This window comes from Drosophila obscura, unplaced genomic scaffold (genome assembly GCF_018151105.1).
Source record: "Drosophila obscura isolate BZ-5 IFL unplaced genomic scaffold, ASM1815110v1 contig_150, whole genome shotgun sequence".
Lineage (NCBI taxonomy): Eukaryota > Metazoa > Arthropoda > Insecta > Diptera > Drosophilidae > Drosophila > Drosophila obscura.
Window position 1 is genome coordinate 10,880,146 of NW_024542736.1, and position 23,901 is coordinate 10,904,046.

Below are 23,901 nucleotides of genomic sequence, written 5' to 3' on the forward strand. Positions count from 1 at the left end.
TGATGTGGAATCCTTGTTCATTTATGAAATTTTCCCATTCCCATTGAGCGTCCGGTGTGTGTGTGTGTCTGTGTGTGTATAGAAGTTCACAAATTCGATTTTCGTACAAGTTCAATGGGGTAAAAGGAATGGAATTGCAAGGGGAGAGTAAGTGTGTGCACGAATTTAAGTTTTTATGAGTGCCATCAGGGGCATCATCACCATCACCATCATCATAAGATTGACCTTTCTAATTGCCATGGCAACAACTTTAAAGTGTGTGTTTGAGCATGGCAGTGAGGAAGCATCAAGTAAGGTAGACATTTGCATGGTAAATGTTCTTTAAACAGAGACAGAGTTGCTGCTAATGAAACGTCAATTATGTGCGACCGTTTACAGGGCTGATAGCGTCAAGGAAGAATAATAATAGCCAGTGGGACCAAGAACGACTACGAAGATACCGTATACAGTGCAAGATTTGTTTAAATATTTTGATATTCAATAAATAATTCGTTGATATTCGTGGAAAAAAATCCACGCCTTTGAGTTTGCAGGACAAGAGAAATATCTCGCGATTTCCTGTCATATAGTATACCTTTGGGGTGCTCTACGAGTAGCGGGTATAAAAATGAGCACGTGACCAACTTTGTCAACGCTTCAAGCATATCCAATTTAACCCTCAAATTGCTGTCATTATGACAGCTACCAGAACAGAGGCGGCAGCAGCATCAGCATCAGGAGTAGCATCGGTGGAGTCGCTGAGTTATTAGCGAAGCGTGATTGGCATAAATCAATGCAGCAGGGCAGAGACATCAGAGGTGTGGTCAGGCGGGGAGACAACGACAACTGGAGACAACATAGAGATGCACCTGCCCGAGACCCTTTGCGAACTCACTGGCCGCTCTTTGCCCTAATGGGATTGAAGCCAGTGAAATATTTATGACTGCCATTCCTTACCACCCACCATTCATCCCACTCAACCACCCACTTGTCGATGACATTGTTCCGCTGTGTGGGTTCGCTTGTAATCCCTCTTATATCAAGACGGATGTCGTTGATGCGCCATTTATGCTGAAATCGAAAGCATATTGATTCGTCGATCGCATTAACATAAAAATATAGCTGCAACGGATTTGTGGGCTCCTCCCTTGGCGCATTGCAGATGGGTATACTTTGATTTGCATAGAGCGGATGGAGGGATTGTTAAGGAATGTAAATGCTGTCTTGAATAACTTTTATCGAGCGATCTGTTTATACATACACTCGCTCCCACTCTGCCAGTTTTTGCATCCCTTTCATGTACGAAGTAATCCCATTTTTTTTCGTTCACGTGATTCTTTGTTTGACAAAATGTTGGACAAAGGATTTAATTAGTTTTTCTTTCATTTGCCGAGAGCAGAGAAGCTCTCTAGTAATTGCATTTGAACAGATATCACGACACGCGAGAACGTTCCGTGCACGGAACGGGGTGTAAAAGCCAAATTGAAAACAAGAAACGAAGAACTTTTTAAGGCTCGAAACATTCGATACCCTTTTTAAATACATTGTGTTCATTTAGTTAGCTATTAAATCAATTCAATCAGTCCTTAAACATTGCAATAATCTTGGCTTTGTCGTGAATTTCAGTCCGAGTTTCTCGGAGCTTCATTGAGGAAGTTCTGTTGGACCAAATTTCCTTTTCTGCGTTGCAAACATTCACTAAAAATGATAATACCCCAATGAGAAGGGTACAAAATTAGGGGAAACACTGCTGACGAGTGGTGGAATGGCAGTTTTGGCTACTGGCTACTGGGAGGATGCCGCCTTCCTTTCTCTCTAATGAAATACTTGTGTCGGGCGCCTGTCGACATTATTAACAGCTTCCGAACTTTTGAATCTACGAATTGCAAACTGCAAAGGGAGCGAAAATGGTAGCGAACTGCAATCGCCAGCATACTCGTATACACAGAGCATCATGGCATCAGCAACAGCAAAGGGAAAATGTGAAAAGTGTGCTAATTTCCATTAAGAGTGCAGAAGCAGCAAAGCAGCAACATCCACAGAGAAATATCCAGAGCAACACCAAGCACAAAGGCAGCGCCAGAAGAGTGTTTAATTCAAATTGTGGCTCTAAAGCAGCCACTGTGGTGCTATTCTGCCATGACCATGGCCGGAAAAAGTAGCTCCTCTTTGGTTGAGTCAAGTGCAGTGGCAGTCAGTTTATTTATTCCTCCAGCCAGGAGAGAGCAAGAGTTGGGATTAGGTTTGGGTTTTGGGTTGGGGTTTGAGGTCGGGTTCGGGTTGCATTTTCAGTTCCAGTTCCGGGGTCACATCGAATACGTCGCTGCTGCCTTGGCGACAGAAAGCCAATTTATGTGCTTTGTGTGCATTTTTTGTTTGAGTTTGCTATATTTTTTATTGGCAGCACAATTTATTCACAAATATGGTTGCACTTCTCCCTGTGCATCTGTATATGGGTGTGTATGTGTATATGCCTGTGAGCGATGTTTATTGTACAAAGGATATATGGTATTGCCGGAGCAACAAAGAGTAGACTTTTTTATACATACTCGTATACACTCCGTCCTGCTCAGCTTAGACACGACCAGTTTGTTTGCCCAGATTTGATAAATGTGAGCCTTTAGAGCAAACCAAACTCCGCTCTTTCACATTGAAATAATATATTACAAATTGTATAAATATTTAAACTGACTTTCACAAAAAGTAATGGCAAGGTAATATGAGAATGTAACGAGTAGTTGCTCTGTTGGCATTTGCATGTGTGAATGTGAGATGCATAAGCTAAGTAAATATTTTTGGGGGTTTCATTAGACAATTGAATTACTCGTATGCTGAGTATTCCATAATTTTCCCTCGTTGCTACACTGTTTGTTCAATCAAATCCTTTCTTCACTTTAATAAATAAATATTTAAATTTTTATTTGAAGCACTCGCATAATCAATCTTTCAATTGTTTCATCTGGACTCCAAAGATATGCTCTGTATCGTATTAAATTAACCCCTTAAAGAAAGAGTAACAATAGTGTTTTCATATGTGTATTTCTTGTTCCCAAGAATATTTTTCAACGCACCAAATGAACAATTTCCGATTGTACAACAAAAGGCCGTGAAGCGGCTGCATAAATCCGATATACCGCATAAAAGGAGACGCAGAGACCCAGCCTGACAGCCGCGCATGAGAGTATGTATTGTACGTACGTATACCTTTGGCATTTTCTGAAGTCAATATACAATATTTGTCGTTACTTGGTGGACCGATGGTGGTTGGCCGTCGCTCTGCCTTTTGGCTTTGTTGTGTGCGAAGCTTTTAAAAGTTAATAAATCCTTTTAACTTATTCCATATTTCAATGCTGCTGTTGCCTTTGCCTTTGTCGTTGTCGTTTCAGTTTCTGCCACTGTTGCTTTTGCTGCTGGTGTGCGGTATTCGTTTAAATCCGGAAAAATGCCAACCAACAATGTGAATATCCTTGTGTGATGCTGCTGTGGCTGTGCCCGTGCCGTGCCCTGGCCTGCCGTGCTCTTGTGGACAGAATCAATGGGAAAAACTGGCTGAATGAAAGCAATTCACTTTATTGAACAACATTATTCAAATGGAGTTGCTCTGCTGCTCTGCTGCATTGCTCTGCTGGCAAAACGGTCTCTAGATTATGAAGCTGTATTGTGTGTACGATTTGTACAGCTCATCGGCAGACATCATTCATATCAGTTTGCCCAGCAAACAGAACTCATCATTAAAGTTTTCATCTATTTCAATTTCTATTTCTATTTTCATTCCAATTTCAATCTGTAGGCCTCTGTGTCCCGTCCAGGGGCAGCGAGATTGAGTGACTGGCTCATCATATATCATGGCCGGGCCTTTGTCATCCATTGTCTTCCGACATTTCCGACAAACATTTCTTGAATATTGCGTTATTTTTCCGTTTCTTGCCATTGCGTTACACATTTTGTTTTTTTTTTTTTGATTTGTTGTGGCAACCAACATTTATATTCCTTTATAAGTATTCGAATACATATACAGATGTATGCATACATACATATATAGGGCTGAATGTCTGTGTTCCGTTGTACGGCCTTTTAACGATTCATTTTTTATAAGAGAGTGCGCGCGCCTGCGAAGACTTACTATAAGCTCAGTTTCCATTCAGGACCGGCTTCCGTGCTGCCTTCGCCTCAATCGCCCAGTATTTTTATTATTTATTATCCGTTTTAAATCCCAGCTAAAGATCATTATACACATCAGTGCGTCCGATTGTGAGAATCGCAGCTACTTCTGATTTTCTGATTTCTTGTTTTCGACGTTTTACCCCCAGTCTACCCACAAGCACAAGCTGGAGTCCCCCAACACTTAGCCTCTCTCTCCCGCACACAGTTCTCAAGTTCTGTGCAGAATCTCTGTGTTGTCGGCCGGGAGGGGGGAAGGACGCACAAGCGCCAAACGAAGGCAAGGAAAACGATTTAACTGAAAATTGAGGTTGAACTTAATCATAAATCAATGCTAATGATGCTAAAATGCTAGAAAATTTCCTACACAGCCCAGACCGGGACGCGCCATTTGGAGTGGATATCACTTCCACCAAGGATGAAATCTGTGGATAGCAAATCCAGATTCAGGCAAGGATTTGCAGAGCTGGCATTTGCCAAGGCACCATCCAAAAACCCCCCACACTAACGCCAACGCCCACGCCCTCGTCCTTGCCCACTTGGCAGATGTCTGACTGTCATTTATTACAATTGCTTTGACTTTTGTTAGTTTGTTGTCGCTGGCATTTTGTATTATGCATCTCATTGTGGATATCCCAGAACTAAGTTGGCCATGAGATTTATAATCTGCCATTTCGATATTGTCACTTCCCCAATAGGCATTGTGGAAACAATTTCATTTCAAAAGCAAAATAGTTGTCGGAGTGAACGGAAAGTATTTTTAAATCCCTGAAATTTTGTGAATTTTCTCAACATTCGTCGTAAGTTTTTTTTTTGGAAATATTTTCAACTTTTTTACGAAAGGATTTTTGAACGCTTTTGTTAAACATTTTTCTGCAGATTTCTGCAGAAGATTCAGTTCGTGAAAGGCCACTACAAAGATGAGCTCAACTAATTTGGATAGCGAGACTGGGTCTCAGCGTCACGAGAAGCTGTCGCAGGACGTGTGCCGTCTGATTATGCAGGGACGTCAGGCCAAGGGACTTAGCCAGAAGGATCTGGCCAGCAAGATTTGCGAGAAGCCGCAAGTCATTGGTGACTACGAGGCCGGACGCGGCATACCCAACAATCAAATTCTCGCCAAGATCGAGCGCATCATTGGCATCAAGCTGCGCGGTAAAGAACGCGGTATGCCACTTCAAAGCATGGGACAGCGTAAAAAAAACTAAAAAACAACCACAATGCACCAACATTATTTGGATATTGATCTCGCTATTGATTAAAGGCTTGCTTGGATAACCTGAAACTGTCTGCTTTTTTCTTCTGCCCTGATCCTTGTCTAGTCAATAACCGCCAGGCAATAGCCTCTTCCATATACCTTTTCTGGCAAACCCTGCTCGGTAGTGATAGCTCGTTAAAGTGACGCCATAAAACTGGAGCGTAATGTGACGCCCGAGAATTGTAAAATTCATGAAGGCAATGCCAAAGGAAATTTAGGTGCGAAATTTGTGTTCTCTATCACTTCAAAGCTTGTATACTCTTTCAGGCAAATTGTTAGTCTTTGATATTAGACTAGACGTTCTATTGGATATCTTCAAAGCTCATTCAAGCTAATTGAGGAGGATGCTCAGTTTATTAGAATAAGAGTAGAAGGGTACTCTAATTAGAGCTCTACAGCTACACAAGCTATAAATAACAATCGAATTTCATCAACCAGTCAAACTATCTTCAGTGCAGGGCATACACATGTACATACAAACATATACACATTATATATTCAAAGCACTTTAAGTCATTTATATTTCGATAAAAGTGTTTATGCAAATCTTGTAAAACGTAATCGTAAAGCGGACGAAGAACCGCCAACGATACCGAAGCCAATGCCGATGCCTGAAAGCGCATTACCAGAGCTCGAGGCAGTTCCGCACGAAAGACAGAGAGAGAAAGCGAGCGAAAGAGTGAGAGAGATGGCATATGAGTTGTAAAAATTGAAATAAATGTATGCTGGGACACGGAGACCAGACCTCCGCACACAGACATATTGTATGCAAAACATGTGTGTGAGAGCGAATATATACGGGTGTGCGTGAGTGTCTGTGGCATAAGTTATGCCTGGCTGGTGCCCGAATGGACAGAGGGTGGCACCTGACTGCTGCTCAGCATAGTCTTATGCACCCACACCCACACCCCAGCACCAAGCCCACCTTCAGTTATTCTGACCTCAGACGCAACCACAATGGAACAAACATTTTTGCAAATAGAAAATTGAGTTAGCGGCTCCTGCTCCGCTTCCTAAAATCACGTGAGAATCCTATATTTCATTCGAATACATTTTACCCTATATAGGAATAGTAGAGATTATAGTGCTAATAAAAAATTCATATTTAAAACATAATTAGACCGTGTTACCACACAAAAACGAAGCTGGATTTATACAATTGGCCATTACGATAATAAATAGATTTATATATTATATTTGATATGTTCTCCAACGACACATAACACCCTTAAGCTATCACAATTACGGGGTATGCTGAAAAAAAAAACAAAAGCGAGAGCGCAGGAGGTGGCTGAGGTGCGTTGAATTTGTGGAAATTGCCTTTTTACGAGCGTATTAGCATGCGTGTGTGGATATTTGCATTCGAGGTGGGCCGCGTGTGTGGGTCTCGCGGCTAATGTGTCCCCAGTGAATGAGTGCGGACCCTAAAGGCCCCGGCCAACGACTTGACGACTCCCCTCCCCTTTCTTGGGCCGCAGATAAATCAATTTACTCTCATTTTATTTGTATGCATAAATTTGTGCGTAATAAACAGTGCGGTACGTCGCAGGCACCAGCATTTTTTGAAATGATTTTCTAAATCAGCTTGTCCCCCCTTCCAATGCGTCTGCAAATGAAATTTTAAATATACAAATGCCTGCAGTCAGGCGCTCTTTCTTCTTTTTTTTTTTGTCAATATATTTGATTATCCTCGCTCTTACGATTAAAAAAAGGCATTATTCCTTTTGTTCAGTTTACAATGTAAGCTCATTTGAATTCGAACAAGTACGTTTTATTTCCTGAATACACATATGTACATACATATCGTGTGTAAATATTTTAAGATGCGTACACAAGCAGCAATCATTTTATTTTTATACTTTTGCTAAATAAAGGTATGTTATCCTGGAAAAAAATAAATACATACACCGATGGATAACGACTCTACTGCTGACTCGACTGACTAATTAATGCAGATAATGATATGCCCACCGATATTTTAAACACTCGTATGTGGAAGGGAATGATTAAATTTGAAATTGTTGTCTTTTAGTAGGAAACAGGTTTTTAATAAATTGAAAATTTTTTTTCAAAAGGACCTTGGGGGGGTGTATGTGTGAATAATGGCAGCAGCTAACAAAACATTTTCCAATTCATTGAGTTTTACAGATGCCATCCATTGGCGTCATCAGTGATTTAGAATTGTTGTATTTGTACCCTCCCCAAATGGATCCCCTTTGTCACGTTCCCGCGTGTGTGTGTGTGAGACGTCAACAAATGTCAACATGCGATTTGTCAAATTGTTGAAAAATCTATACATGTATAAGTATTTCAAACACACTGTGAGTCACAGCCTAAACTCTGGCGGCTTTTTGTTGGATGGATTTGGTCGAGCGTTAAAATGAAATTAGATTGACGTTTGATACATTTCCTTTTTTGTTGGGTATGCCTAGAGATGCCGAGATGATTTTGCCTACAGCCTCCTGGCGTTTGCTCTTCCAAAGCCCCACCTGCCAGACAACCAGCCAGCCATTCAGCCGGGCTGTCACTTTAAATCCGTGGTAGTCTGTCAGCAGAGAGAGCCGACACCTGGGGGAATTGTCGTGGCACACTTACAGGCGTATCAATATTCGGGAATACGGGAAGTGCTCGACATGTTTTCGGAGTCTGGGATAAACAAAGAGCACAACAAATCACTAAAGTGAAAAGTGTTCAACGAGAGAAAGAAAAAAAAAAGCGAGAAAAACATGAAAAACAATTTACAATTGACATGTAAATAAGCGTTGAAATAGAGGATGCTTGGATGGGGGTCTGCGGAGGAGCTGCGTGTGGAGCTCGTGGGGTGTTGCCTGGCAACGCAGCTCTCAAAGGAATTTAGATTTTTAGTTTTTCCCTAGTAACAGTATTTCGCCCACTGCAGTCGGCTAATTGAACGCTAAAAGCTGTTCCTCAGCTGCTGCTAATGAGCCTGTCTTGAGAACTTCCTGGATTCCGCAACACGTTTTGCCACTCACATACATATTTATGGAGATCTTTGGGTCGTAAAATATTTAAACACATCAGCGCCCTGAACTTTTTCAACACTTTCACCGCGCATAAATTTGACCTTTACACCAGGCTGGCACTTTTGGGCTGGCTTCTCGCTTTGACGCCATCAATCCGAGTCTGGAGGCAACCTCCCTGGAAATCCATCAGCAAAGTGCACACAGCCACACCACACGACATTGGCAGCCTTCAGCCTCCGGCCTCCGACCTCCTGCCTGGCAGTTTGACAGTTTCTTGCCTGCAGCTTGCCACACTGCGCGCATCATTTTTCTTCATTTAGCTTCAAAAACAGCTTGAGTGCAGGCGCCTCTGATTTATCTGCCAGCTAGCTTATAAATATTTCAAGTGCTGGCATTTTAGTGCACGTGTGCTGCATTATCATTATTGGCCAGAGACTCTTTCCGGGGGCGCTTTTAATATGCAACGAAATTTCCCGAAGCTTGTTGAGATTTTACACCTACTTCTCGGCTAGGAATACTTGCCAGCCATTTAAGAACGTGGTTCCCGAAAGGCTGCATTTAATGCACTTTTAGCCGACCGGGGTGAAGCTTTGGTCAGAGTTGAACTGATGAAACGATTGATGGTGAATGTGATTGATTAATTATTTAAAGCTGTACACAAAATCAAATAAAGATAAATTAAAGAAATAAGAAACTGGATATGTACTATTAGTATATAGAAGTCGTTTAAAATTCTAAACAAATTCACAACACAAAGATTAAACTATGAAAGGGTTTATGTTGCATGCGAATTATCATAATACTGCAGAGGCCAAAGTTGAATTGTTATGGCCAAACATGTGAATTTGAATAGAATTACTAAACCTTCTCAAATGTTAAGGCTTCTTGTCAATTTGATAGTTTTCTGATTGGCCTTTTATTTGTTGTGATGTTTCTGTAAAATGTATTTATCTCTTTTAGTTCAGAGATGATTTAATCTAATTACTATATTTTACAAAACCGAAAGACAACACCTTTAAAATGCCATCAACAACATATTGCCGGGTCTAAACGTGCTTCCATCTCCATCTCCATGTATGTACATATGTGCTTGTTTCTAAGTTTACTTTATGGTTGAGGTAATTTAAAGCCACATATAGAAACAGACAAATACTCGTCCGTACAAGCATACATATATGTTTGTATCAACGTGTGCAATATTAACTAACGCACACACGTACAAACTAAATGAAATTCATGGCATATGTGCGTGCGTTCCATGCGTGTGTCCGTGTATCTGTGTGTGTGCTTTCTGTACTGATGTATGCGTGTATCTTTGCTGGTGTGAAGCGACATGCATGGCATGGCGATAGTATCTGGCTAGCTGGCGCTGCCTCTAACAGCCACTCTTGTCTCACAGTAACTGAGCCAGCGTCCCAGAAAGTGGTCTCATTTTTGTACCCTTTGCAGAGGGTAGTACTACGATTCTGACCAGAAGTCTGAGAAATTGAAGCATTTCAAGCGACTAAGATTATGTATACTTGATCAAAATAATTAGTTGAATCCATCTGCGATAGTCACCGTCTTTTTGTTAACAATCCGACCTTAATTTCTATGTGGTATGCATTGGTCATTGGACCTAACCGTTGGATGACATTATCATATATGTAGGCAGTTGCCAGAGGAACTCATGGTTTGAAAGGGTATCCAAGCCGCGGTCCTTGTTATGCGTTTCGATATTTTTTGGTTCTTACTTTCTTTTTACATTAAACATTTTTTAGAAATTGCTCTGTCGCTGCAGGCCAAATGAGATTTAAAGAGGGGATATGGTGGTGGGCAGGGAGCAAGAGACACACAATTATGGCACTTTCTGCAGTAAGTTCTGGCCACACACTTGCCCCTGTTTCATCTTTTTATCTTTTTTTGGTCTGACTTTTTAGCATATTTTCCCTTAGCATATTTTTATTTGTAGCATTTATAAGTGAATAAATGCGCGCATTTAAATGCCACTTCCTGGTCGTCCTACCCCCTCTTTTCGGCCCTGGTGTGGTCTGGTCTGTTCTGGTCCGTACTGGCCTGGTCTGGTCTGGGAATCGTATTCGCTCTGAGGCTCATTATGTATGCAGTGGAACATTTTTTTCTGCTGCTGCTGCTGCTCAGCATTTTATGCACGTCTTGCCAATTTATAAATCATTTTTGTTTGTCTGTTTGCATTTAGCTTGTTTGCTGCCTGCTGGATCCGGCTGTAACTGTGAGAGAGTGTGTGTGTCTGAGCCTGGACGTGGCCGGCTACGTGGCGTATACGTAATGTCTGCACTTGCATATGTTCGCTTAGTTTCCCCATCTATACATTATGATTTATTTTAATCATTATGCTAAATGATTTTTTCGTTGCCTCATCTTTCACTTTTACGACCTCGACTTCAAACTCTGACAAAATTATTTTCTTGTAACTGTCCGGGCTTTGTAATATCAATAAAACTGAGGTGCTGATAAATCATAATTCCCACCTATGTGTATGCCGGAAAGTTCCCAACTTCATTAGCATAGAAACACTGAGCAGATTTCAACAAACAAAACAACTTGTAGACACTCAAACTCGCAGATACAAACCTCATGGGGGGCAGGGCAGGAGCTTGGAGGATTTTTCATCGTTGCCCGGTTTATATTTTGACGAATTTTTGGCCAGGCTAAAAGCATTTCCGTGTCTCAGTATTAGATTTTCGTGTTACTTTATTGAATTGTTTCGTTTCTTTTCTACACCAGAGCCTGGCAGCCAAATGCTGCAAGGAGATACATACTCGTATCTCTGGCAACGAAAATCTCTCAAATATGATGCCTTCGCACAGCAAATGACCCGCATATGTCTCCTTGGACCTTGGACCTGGTCATCAGGTTGTACAGGGAGATGGACACGACTGAGTCCAATACGGAGGCAGTCTTCAAGGACATTGAATAACACGCAACACTTGAGCGGACACATTTGACTAGATTTCAATCTTGTGTGAATATGGATGCGTTGGGCACAATCCGAGAACAGCTGTCCGAGATGGTCAGGCAAAATGGTGTTGGTGTGGCAGGGCGATGGAGAGTGGCAGGGTGGTGGATGGTGGGTGGTGCCACAAGTGCGCTTGTTGTCCGCTTGTTGCGCACTGAATTATTTATTAGGCATGTGTTCTCCTGTTTTGCACTAAGTGTCATTTTGTTGGCCAACAGAATTTGCCTTGTACCGTTTTTGGGTTTTGTCTGCCCCTCCAACGAGTCCACACAGAACGACTCTCTCTATACATTTGCCAGATCAGACAACCCAAAGTGTGTCAAAGTGTCTGAATATTTTATGGGGTTGCTCAAATGAAGCGCAAAAATAAAATAAAAAGCAGAGAACCGAACCGAATAGAAGAGACCGGAAGACAGAGGAGAAAATTGATTTAAAGTTGAGCTGTGCTTTTCCTAATTAAACTTGAGATTTGCATAATTTGAATTGCGCCGAAGTGGTAGTTGGAGCTGCAGCTGTAAGACCATCGAAGTGGGTTGAGGAATGTAATAAACTTGCACTCTGGATGTGTATGTATGTGTGTGTGTGGGGGGGTCTTTGACTTTTGTTTTGGCAATTGGAAGAAACATTCCCAAAGTTGCCAGAAAAAATGTGCAAAATTTGCACTCCTCGAAGATTTCATATTTGAGCTTCTCCTTTCTCCCGGCTCCTGGCTCGGCACAGGAATGCAATCAATTTGCAAATTTTCGCTGCTTTGCCGCGTTTGCAAATGCTCGAGTATTTGGCTCCTTAGCAGTTTTTTCTTCTCCCTATAGTATATAAGTACTTACACATATATTTTTGTATTTTTTTAGTTGCGTTTTGCCTTTTGCATTGCCATCTATTTTGTGTTATTTCTGCACTTGGCTGCTTGTCGGAAGCGCATCGAACGTTGAGACTATGCCGGAGCCGGAGCCTGAGCCGTCTATCTGTTCTTCGATATTCTCTTGAATTCCTGCTGCCGCTCTGGGGAGCAGCGAGTTATGCAAATTCAGCTCCCGTGGGGTGCTGGCCATGTTTTGTTGAGCCAAAGGTAGTCGGGCCTGGCCTTTTTTGGCAAATGGCGTAAAAATAGTTTGCGACTGCAAGCCATCAAAAAATGTTCACTGATCATTGGCCATCGTAGTGCTCTAATGAAAACTAGAATCGGGATTTTGCACTTGCCTGGAATACCTACCTATGTACATACATACCTATACTTTATGCATAGATGACTTCTTCCTTCTTTTACATTTCTACATTTTCCTATGTGCCATGTGTAAAATCGACAAATAATGGATGCCTCTCTCTCTCTCTTTCTGTGTGTGTGTGTGTTGGCAGTGCGCATTTGAATATCAATTCAATTGAATTCTTTGTGTGCTGCTGTGGCGCCTCCTGCTGAGGATGCTGTGGCGCATATTTCTCTGTGGCTATGGCTTCTTTCTCCGGCATCCGGCACTCAGCCTGACTGGCTGGCAATATACATTCCCCACAGCGTTATGCAAAGGAATTCGTAATGTGTAAATGCACCAGCCAAGTAGGGACTCAACTCTTCTGTGTGTGTGTGTGGTATGTGTGTGTACGAGTATTTGCAATAAATTGCAGCGGAAAATGTTGCATCTTTGCAGGCCATGTCGACAGGAATTTCAGCTCTACTTTAACAGTGTTTTTTTTTTGCATGTCGAAGTAGTAGCAATTAGTAAAGTTTTTCTTAAAGCTGCCTTTAAAGAGAAATCTGTTAAAGCCAACCCAAAAAATATGTAATTGACATTTGATATGAAAATTGGGGCAAAGAGTTTTAATGGCCAAATATTCTATATTAAAAATATAGGTGGAGAGGTGGCAGTGCGCTCGTCTGACAGCATCTTAAACAATTGCAAGTAAGATAAACCGATTTAAATACTTTGCTCTGGCCATTAATTACCTCAACTCAAATCAACTGAGAGTCAGTACACTTGCCTTTTCACAGTATTCTATACATATGTACACACACATATGTATGTATACGGTTTTATTTATGTTCGAAATAAATTATTCTGCTCACTCATCAGCATTTTGCGCTGTTATAAACACGTTTTTAATTAAAATTGCAAAAACAGGCAAAACATAGAAGCGGCAATAAAAGCAAACAACACGGTTTCTCTATACGAGGATATGTGGGCTGTGCTTGTGGTGCGGGAGGTGGAAAGAAAAAAATATATATGATGGCAGCAACTTCAATTAGCGCAAAATAGAAGGCAATTCCAAGTAGAACAAAGCCAGCAGCAAAAGCAGCAGTAGCCAGCAGCAGCCACAGCAACAGCAACAGAGTCACAAACAGACAGAGAGACACAGACCCACTTACCCCAGCAGCTCAAAGCAGAGGGGCCGGATGGACGGAGAGTTGTAGGCGCAACAGTTTTAGCCATAAAATGGCAAACACGTAATCATCGCAGCCTGATAAATGTGCGTGCAACAACAGCAACAGAGCCACGCACTCTACGGAACACTGGATACGAGTATCTACGAGTATGAAAGAACTAGAGATGGCAGAGCACAGATTCCCATACAAAATCGATCACGGAAAAAGGTATATGGATTCTAATATTCACGAAAAAAATATTTTCATATCCCAGCTGGGAAATATAAATTAAAATGAAATACTTATCCGACTAACTGTGTTTATTTTGTTCCTTAAGTTGTCTTGTCATTCCATTCGGGCTGGCATGAGTGATGAGAAAAACACATTCCATGCACATCTCTAGTGCGGCCATCCTTAGTCGGCGTCTGTATGGGCGCAACATCATCGACCTTCAGCATTTGTGCCACATTAATGAACTGGCAAGCCCGCATACACTCACTCAGTACCTCCCCGCATTCATTACGATTCATTTTCAGTTTTGCTATTCAGACATCGTTCTTCCCATGTGAATGATATTAGATGTGAACAAATATGTGTATACTTAATACGTATACATTATACATGACTATGTGAAGCTGATATATGCACACATGTAGATATTGTATGATATCCTTGCCACTTAGCCGCGGCAGGTTGAACAAATTGAATACAAAAAAAAAGAACACAAGCAATTGTTTACAATTCTGCTTTCCTTTCAAATCAAAACAAATGCTTTTCGAATTTATGTATGGTACCCGAAACTCCTACACTCGTACATACATGATTTTATGCCTCTCTTTCCCTTTGTGAGTGTTCCCTCACTCACTTTCTCTCTCTCCTTGTGTGATTGTGTGGAAATTCGTAACATTTTAACCCCTCACGTGCCAGAAATGAATTGGCTCCCAGTCAAAGTATGTGGGCCCCTTCAGGCAAAGACATCGAAATTGTCCTCACGTCTAGACATAATTTCTTCAATCATTTATTACCTAATTAAGTGGAAGTATAAATGCCGAACTCAGCCACCCGGTATGCCATTATGGGCGTGGCAGGTCAGAGGCTCTGTGGGAGGAGAGCAGGAACTCTTGCCTCGTTCTATTTTCATTCTCTTCTGGGCCAGCGCCTTTTGTATGCGAATTAACTGGCAAAATTCCAATGATTGACCTTACTCTTTGTTGCTCTTTGGCTCTCTCGATGGGTGTGTTTGTGTCGTCGAGTGCGGCGCAGTGGAGTGGTTACTGGGAAACTTGAGTTTAAGCCATGAAACGGCGCGCCGTTGCCTTGAGCAAGTGTCTTTGTCTTCTGCTCATCTTTTGTTCCTTGCAAAAATACAAAAGCATTGTGTGGCTTTTTCTTTTCCCGTTTTCTTTATTCTCTTCTTGGTATACCCTCGCAGAGGGTACTTCTACTTCTACTTATACCGAGATGATGTTTCCCACCCGCATAAAGAAGTACTTACGTCTTTATTTGAGGTATAGATCCTGGACCAGCATGAATCAATTAAGCTTTTCGGTGTAAAATTTTCAAGCTATCTGAATTTCTGCTGTTAAAATATTTAAAAGCAGGCTATTTGTATCTAAATCGAACGAATATATCATCTAGTTGTTATGGTTATGGTGGTTATGTAAGGGTATCTACAGCTATGGTACCCAAACATGTCCTGTCATGCTGGTACGTTTTGCTGTAGCCTTGTTTATGGATATGTTTGCTCCTGAAGCAGGTCTTCTCTACCAGCTGTCTTTGTTGTGTGTTTCTGCCTTGTATTTTCCATTGTAGTCATTGCTTTGTTCGACTCAATAGTGTCACATACTTAGTTGCCGATCGCTGTGGGGCTTTTGGGGGTCAATAATGAAGTGCACATTGAGAGTGGCACGTGGCTCACAAAATTGAACTATTTTACTTACCATTAGCTTTAACCTCCAGAATCCCAGACCCCGGAACCCAGAAGAAACCGAGATGATAGTCATTTAATTTTACTTTCTATATTTTGTTGTTCTTGTTGTTGTCACTTACTATTTTCTTTATTTTTATTACAAATATCGCTTGGTTTCACATTTCTGTTTAGCTTTATTTCATAGTTTATTTTTTATATATTATATTTAACTTTATCCATGTACTTCAGTTGGTTGCATACACACACACATATACATACATGTACGCTAACATAAAGCCCACAAAATGTATTCCTAACATATCGTATATGTAGATCCTATTTACTGTTGATTAGGTTTCAACTTAAGTTTTCGTTCTTCGTATTCCTCATGCATAATGGCCAGAGTTCTGCTCTGATTTTAAGTTTATGCTACTTTTTATGCATCCATGCTAGGGATTCGTATTTGTGTGCTAGTTTATATTTTCTTTCTGTCTTTTTTTTTTTGCTTTTTACATTAATGCTGTCTATTTTGTAATTTTCTTTCTTTTTCGTTTCGTTACGTTTTCTTTTCTTCATTTCTATTGTTATTTATTTACTTCAACGGTACTTTACATTGTAGCTACGCTTTGTCTTGTGCCGCACTCCGAGTGAGGGGTTGAAACAATACACTCGAGTGGACTCCGATATACCCCCAACTGATCTGATAACGATATATTCGTAGTGGCCATTAAAACGATATGCAATTGCACAGCAAATGAGCTCAGTTGCAGTGGCAAGCAACTCCGCTTATTCCCATAATCCTAAAGATACAGTTTCCCCTCTCATTCTTTGTCACTTTGCCTCTGACAGCGGCTGTTTTTTTTTTTTTTTGTGGCTGGCCTGGCTGTTGGATAGATTTAAATTCGTCTAATATTTAGCTAGAATATTTCTTAAGCAGGTTCTCAATAGACTTTACACACTTCTTGCTAGTTTTAATTTATTTCTATATTTTAAGGTTAAAGCGTTGCTTTCTCTAGAGACTATTAAAGTAGTTGCCAATGCTCTCTAACGTTTATAACTTGACTCGTACTGTATGTATATTTTAGTTTTGTTTATTAATATGTATAATTTGTTAAGGGTATATTTTTGCTTAGATATGCTGGGATTAGTTCTTAGTTTTGTGTCAACAGTGGTATAATTTGCAAGGATATTCGATAATGATATGGTTTAGCCCCTTGGTACATACATATATGTTCTATATATTACATTATCATTTGTTTAACTGAAGCGCAGGCTAGGGTATTGCCAGATATTGTATATTGTATAGGTATATATGTATGTATATATATTATATTTAATTTATGTATATAAACATAATACATATCGCCGTGTATATGCATTAAGGAAGACATTTTTTCATGATTGTGACCATTTTCGTTATGCGCACATTTTTCACACTTTTCCGCCACAAAGTATGTGACAAAAAGTTATTGCTCTCTTCTGTCAAATGGTCAAGCTTAGGCTTAGAGTGTTTTACTGTGTGTGTGAGTGTTAGTATGAGTGTGAGTGTGAGTGTAAGTGAGTGTGTGTCTGTGTGCCAAACACTCAATTAATATTCATAGAATTTTCATTCACACAGGTGTTGTTGTTTTTCACCTGACACATACTCGTCCTCTGATTTTTCCCCCCCCATACTATTTACAATAGTTTTTTTCTTTCTTTACATATTTTATATAAGGCTCAACTGAAGTTTCAATCAATATACAGTTCAATTTAGCTAATGGTTTCATATCATAATTGTTGTATATATGTCAGACATATTATTATATATCGTTGTATATTGTTATATAAAGAACTATATACAAAAGATTCGAGCAGGGGCATTTGTAAGAACTTGGTTTTGTGTGTAAACTTTGTTTAGGTGTTCATATTGATATGTACTGTTAGTATTTAATTACGTTAATTGAGTTTTAAGTTGTTGGTTGTACGATATATACAGAAAAACAGAAATGCTAATCGGGATACTGTGATAGCAATGAAACCTGTTGAAACGAGGCGAGAATATGGCTGCTGGCCGGAGATCTCCCCCCTACGGCTATGTGAGAAGTGTGTGGCAACAATTGAAATGCAGAACGCATAATGGATAATGAAACCGTAATTGTTTTCGCGCCTCCAAACGAAACGGTAAACTGTGAAATAAATTAACAATAATATTTCGCTTGAGAGTGTTAAATGAGTTCATTTCGTTTGGCCATTTCTGTTGTCTGTGGATAAGGCCTGAAGAGGCCGTGACAGGACATGCCCGACCGGGACCGAACGTTTGCATACACATTAAAATATAATTAAAAATCAAAAGAGAGAAGGAATATGCATGAGAAATAAACATTGTTAAGGCGGTTAATAATTCTTTTTAATGGAGGCGGCCAAGAACTTTATAGAGCTTAAATAGCAACAACCAAAAAAAGAGCAATGGAATATTGACTGCTGCAGGTTGATGATAATGATGAATGACTGACAGAGTTTACATATGTGTATGTATATTGTTTACCGTATAAAACACTAGCTACGGGTAGTACCATATTCAAACCCATTCTATTTACAGGCCACATCAAATCCAACTATCGAGTGTCTGTTTGTTATTTGCTAAGAATATTATTATGTAGACAGCAGTTTTACTTTTCACTTTAAAGTATTGATAAATCTAGTTGAGTTCTATATATTGTAGGTATTTATGTATGTATGTATACTGTATCGTAATGCTTCACATACTCGTACGTATCAAAACAGACAGCAACATCGTCAGGGTTCAACAACAAAGCTTTACAAAAATCGCAGCTAAACACAGAACTAGCCCCTAAATGTATACAACATATATTCATATCATATGCTACTCCATAAATGTACGATACGATTGCTATACCACTATACCTCGCAATATCCCCGATGCCCGGTCATGGCATATTTTATTTAGTTATAGCTATCATTAACACGATCCGTATATCGCGTATATAGTACCACCACCACCCGCCCTTACACATATCTACTACGTACAGTTATCCAGTTGTCCTGGGCAATTGTCTGAGCCCTTAGCTATGCGGCTGTCATGTCGCTACGCGGCCCACTCTGCTCGCATCGCTCATACGCAGCGTTGTCGTGGAGAGATAGGCCAGCGTGAGCAGTGCCAGGTGGAGCAGCCGGTGGCAGCCACTCGCCTGCCCATGCCCACTCTGGGCAGCACTCGTGCTCTCTGGCCAAATGACCTCGACTTCGGACATTTTGAAAATGCTCAGCAGTCGGTGGGATTGTAGCTCATTGTGCTCAGTATTGATTTGATGACTGATGGTCTTCAGAATCGCGGTGCACTCGTCCTGCAAGCAGCCAGATAAGCCATAAATGTTGGGTTATTGGGTAAATGGATTATTAGGGGAAATCGAAATAGATTTGCTGGTTGGCAGTTTGTGTCTGTATGGCCAGCGGCATGTTGACGTTGACCCACCCACCTTCTCTTTGCGCAGCAGCTCAATATCTTTGAGTTTGCCATCGTGCGGCAGGCGTGCAGCAATGATGATGTTCTCCTCGGTCATATTGAAGAGTGTCAGCGTACACTGGGTCTGCACCAGGTAAAATTGGAAAGTAGAAATGGGAAAGTAGAGTGGAAAAAGCATTCAACGGAATGCAATTAATACATTTTTGGCCATTGTTCTTTCGCTTCCGGCTTACCTGATTATCGATGTATGTGGTAACGTACTGCTGCAGGGCACGCACGGCATCCTGCACCCCCAAATTGGTGTGTGGTCGGAGCAGTGCCTCATCCGCGGCACTGTAGCCCAGCAGCAAGAAGACGCCACCTGGTAAAATAAAAAAAATAAGAAATAACGAGAAGGAACGGGTGAGTCGCTTCTATGGACGCGACTCTAATTTTATACCCGTACTCAGTCAGTTTATAAACTTTGTGAGCTTATGAGCGGAATTTTGAAATAAACTTGTAGAAGTTTTATATCACATGAGTCTGGAAACTAAATTTGGTTTCTCTAGCTCTTATAGTCTCTGAGGTCTAGGCGCGGATCATGACAGACGGACGGACAGACGGACAGACAGACAGACATGGCTATATCGACTCGGCTATTGATGCTGATTAAGAATATATATACTTTATATATGCACTTTTACCACAAATACAATATACCCCTTAACTCTTTTTGAGCACGGTTATAAAAGGGGGTGGAATGCAACATCAATTGCAGCAAACGTAATTTACTGGCGGCCATGGCACGCAAGTGGCATGTGGCAAGCATGGACAAGAGCCACGCAACCTTGCACCCAGCGCGACCACAATGGATTTGTGTGTCAAATGTGGTCTGAAGTGCTCTACAGACTGAAGATGATGCCCCGACAAAGGGTTTTCAACTAGAATAGAGATGCGTTTGTGCCGTGATAGAGTAGGAGGAGCAGAGCAGAGCATGCTCTGCCCTCTGCATGGTGCAGCCACAAAAATGCTGCGTACTTGACAGCCCCGCCATCGTCATCGCCTGTCGCCGACGATAATCGTTAAGTGCTCAACCCGTGGCGGACCCGCCGACACGCTCCACGTATAATGTGGCAGTGACGTAGCCAAAGTCTCGACTCACCTGGCAGGATGTACTCCCCGAGCGGCGGCTTCATGCAGATGAAGCGACCCGAGTAGCAGAGGCAGCGACCGCGGAACGCTTGGTAGGCGGGCGATGCGTGGCTGTAGAACGCCAGGGCGGTGCGACAGGGGGCGAATGGCACGCAGAGGGCGTGGCAGGTCAGGGTGAGGGACTCCCCGCAGCTGCACAGCTCGCTGCACTCGGCGTCGTCCAAAGAGTAGATCTGCAAAATAAATCCCCCCCAGAATAAAAGAAAAGAAACGTTGAATAAGGGCACCCATAAGGTCTAATATTACGCGGACGTCACGTGTAATAATAATTCATAGTCCCCTCATAGTCGAAAGTGAAATTAATTTCCTATTAGCATTTCTTGTTCGCATTCTATTTGTACGTATATTTTGTACGTTTCCTTCTTTACCACGTGCTTACACGTAAGCTGGGCATGCCGGTGTTATGCTTTCCCAGATATGCAGCTTTTCCACACTTTCCGCTGCCATTCCGCTTGGCTTTTCACGTTTCGTTGCTGTGTGCCGACGCGTCGGCTCAACTTTTAGTTATGTTAATGTGTTTAAATGCACTCCCTCAACACCAACAGAAAAAGACCCAAACAAACAATTCAAAAGGAACACACAAAATATAGAATAAATTTTGCCGCTGAAAATTAAATTTAAATGAACGAAATAATACACTCAAACGAAAGCACAAATTTTCATTGCTGCTAATTAATCTCGATTTTCATTTGAATTTGGCCAATTATTTTGTGATGTGCGCAATGATTGGCCAATTATAGTAGTTTTTGGTTTAAAGTTTAGACAAAATTATATGTAGATCCTAACTCACCCGTTTGCTGCTGCCTTCTCGAATTAGCTGATCCGATTGGTAAGGACGCTGAACCACGCAGTTTCCTAAATGGTGGAAATTTATTTGAAATTAAATTGAATTTCTAAATGTTTATTGTAATATTTGAATGGTTATATCAGTCTTAGGTAGCCTGTTTAAAACCTTTAACACCTATATATGGGCTGCATATATTTATACATATATCCCATTCCCATCCTTATTTTATATTTCTCCTGGAACCCTTTCCCCAAATGTAGCGCTATACAACTTAGTTTTTGTTTATCCCAAAATTATTCATTATTTAATGTCGAAAGGAAAACTCAAATCAATTCATAAATCTTTAAATATAACTCAATTTGCACTATTTTGCTACATTTGACATTCAATTAAATGCAATTTGCACTTCCAACTAAGCCTGATGTGTGGTCATGTTTGTGTGGGCTCCAGCCTTGGCTAACACAGACACAAATAACTCCAAGCAAACACACAGACACACACACAGAAGTAAGCATTCGAGTCCCTTTTTTTTTAGTTCGTGTTTTTTTTTTTTGGTGGCAGGCAACGTATACAATGCGACCCTGCCATTCATTCTCAAATAACGGATGTCCGCCACTCATGTGGAGTATTCATCATGTCATCAACGCCATTACGAGTTTTTCCAGGCTGAAGTTTACGGCTGGAGTGGCTGCAAATGTGTGTTTATGTAACACACATTTTCACATTCGAGACTTGAGTTGAAGGAGGAGACGGAGACCCTTCCACTTAATTACAGGCAATGTGCCGAGCTGGCAATCATAAATTCTGAAAATTCAGTCTAACTGCCACCCTGGGCTTTCAATAATCAAATCCATTTTGCCAAAAACTTTACCAATAAAGCCGCTACGAAATATGCATAAATAATAGGGCTCTGCAATAGTTAAATATAGTTTTAAAATTTCCGCCTCACTTGCCAACAAAATCAATTATAGATGAGACACAAACAGGTTCTATCTGCCGCCGGGGCACAGCAACATTTCATGCAAAATGCATAGCCAAATGTCCCAAGTGTCTAAATAATTACAACAGACGAGTTGACCACACAGGCTGACTGCGTGACTGACTGACGGACTGACATCCCGACTGAGGGTCTGGCACACGTTTTGGGCTGTCGGACTGAGGGCCTGACACACCGTTGGGCGGGCGGACTGATGGACTGGATGGCAAACAAACAAACTCATTTACATTTTTAATGATGTTTGCAAACACGTTTTGCCCTCGCCCACTCACTGTCTCTCTCTCCCTCTCTCTCCCTCTCTCTCTCTCTCTCTCTCGGACTGTCTCTCAATGGTTGCATGTTGGAGTTTGTGTGATAAATGAATGGACAATAAACGATGTCCTCTGGCGGAGGTTTTAACTAACGGAAGTATTATCACAATGCAGTCGAGTGATATGTTTTGATGGGTAGTATACCCACTCTGCGTGTGTGCGTTTGGCACACAACACACACTCGTATAATCGGATTTGGAATGTACTAGAATCGCAAGACACATTCTGAACCGTAACTTTTCACTAGAGAGAAGGCCGCATAATTGCCACATCATCCGAAAGCAAACTCATTTCCGGCCACAGACACAAACACACACGAAACAAACATGCATGCGGATATGAGGAGGGGGCCATAACCAATATAGATACTGAATTTTAAATGATTTTTGCACAAAATATTAAAATAATAATGATGGTCGGCGCTGAGTTATGCTTTCAATTAGCCAAACAACCGCAGTCACCGCATCAATTATGTGGCAAACTTCAAAACGGAAACGAATCCCAAATACGACGATTATATGTACTGACTGCTGGGAAAAGCTCCAATATCAAAGGTGTCTGCGGAGTGCCTCTTAATTGGTATTAAGTTGGTCAAAACTTTAAATTAGGCATCAGAGAGTCGAGTCGAGTTCGAGTTCGGGTCGAGAGATGTTTTGTATGAAATATCACATTTTATGTCATAAGCGAGCACGTGTGCATGCATCAGGGAAGAGTAATGTGAGTGGCAGATCCCAACTGGACTCCAGTTGGGCTCCGTCTCCAGTGACTCTGTCGCCCAGTTGCAATTTATAACCCACTTGCATTTACTTACTTGGCGGCTGCGTTGTTGTTGTGGTTGCCATTGTTGTGGTTGTGGTCACCGGCTCTGTGATGCTGATGCCCACAAACTCTGTTGTTTCCCTTGGGTCAACGAAAATTACTGGATCATCGAAATCTACACTGCCAGCACTGCCACGACCCTTGCCGCCATTTTTACGTCGACTGCCATTCCCATTGCCATTGCCACTGCCGTTGCTGTTGCTGTTGCCGTTGCTGTGGCCATTGCCATTGCCATTTCCATTTCCGTGTCCATTGGCATTGCCGTTGTGATAATCGTCATTTCCGCCATTTCCGCCGCTCTCGACGTTTACGCTGGGTAACGGTATCGAATCGGGCGGATCGAGATAATTGTGTTCTACCGATGCTGGCTCTGATTTCTCTTTTGGCTGCTGTTTCCCCACAATTTTTTGTTGTTGTTTTTATTTATTTTTTTTTTGTTTGGTTTGGTTTTGCGTTTCGTGGTTTTTCAATTTTGTTGTGCAGTGGAACGTTGGTGTGTTTTTTTTTTGTTTTCGTACATTTTTATTTATTTATTTGCATTTTTTGTGGTTTTCGTTGCGGTTCATTGTTGCAATTGTTCGCAGTTATTGTTGTAGTATTTTTTGTTGTTGCCACATGAAAGGGAAGGGCGAAAAGATGTTAAAGAGTTTGAATGCGAATATTTTTGTGTATGGGGCTTAATCTTTTTGCTGCTGTTGCTGTTGCT

The 23,901-nt window shown here is 41.3% G+C and overlaps 2 protein-coding genes across 11 annotated transcripts in view; one reads left to right on the forward strand and one right to left on the reverse strand.

Annotated features, from left to right (window-relative positions):
- The first annotated feature begins 4,828 nt into the window (after nucleotides 1-4,828).
- LOC111077208 (endothelial differentiation-related factor 1-like) lies at nucleotides 4,829-5,425 on the forward strand. Its single transcript, XM_041591614.1, has 2 exons — nucleotides 4,829-4,940; nucleotides 5,020-5,425. Exon 2 carries the CDS (start codon nucleotides 5,061-5,063, stop codon nucleotides 5,346-5,348), a length of 288 nt encoding a protein of 95 aa, XP_041447548.1. The 5' UTR covers nucleotides 4,829-4,940; nucleotides 5,020-5,060; the 3' UTR covers nucleotides 5,349-5,425.
- Nucleotides 5,426-15,717: 10,292 nt separating this feature from the next.
- LOC111077196 overlaps nucleotides 15,718-23,901 on the reverse strand; it is a 105,396-nt gene continuing 97,212 nt past the window's right edge. For 7 of the 10 annotated variants that reach the window (XM_041596417.1, XM_041596420.1, XM_041596418.1 and 4 more), the window contains 6 exons: nucleotides 23,188-23,584; nucleotides 21,072-21,136; nucleotides 20,232-20,454; nucleotides 19,324-19,451; nucleotides 19,104-19,214; nucleotides 15,718-18,971 (listed from right to left, as the gene is read on the reverse strand). In XM_041596417.1, coding sequence (XP_041452351.1) covers nucleotides 18,705-18,971; nucleotides 19,104-19,214; nucleotides 19,324-19,451; nucleotides 20,232-20,454; nucleotides 21,072-21,136; nucleotides 23,188-23,584 — 1,191 coding nt within the window. In that variant the 3' untranslated portion in view covers nucleotides 15,718-18,704. The remainder of the gene's footprint in view (nucleotides 18,972-19,103; nucleotides 19,215-19,323; nucleotides 19,452-20,231; nucleotides 20,455-21,071; nucleotides 21,137-23,187; nucleotides 23,585-23,901) is intronic. The other 3 variants (XM_041596419.1, XM_041596416.1, XM_041596421.1) reach the window with 1 other exon arrangement.

Excerpts from the sequence above, each read along its gene's own strand:
- LOC111077208 (XM_041591614.1), top strand. The coding sequence starts at position 5,061 with ATGAGCTCAACTAATTTGGATAGCGAGACTGGGTCTCAGCGTCACGAG.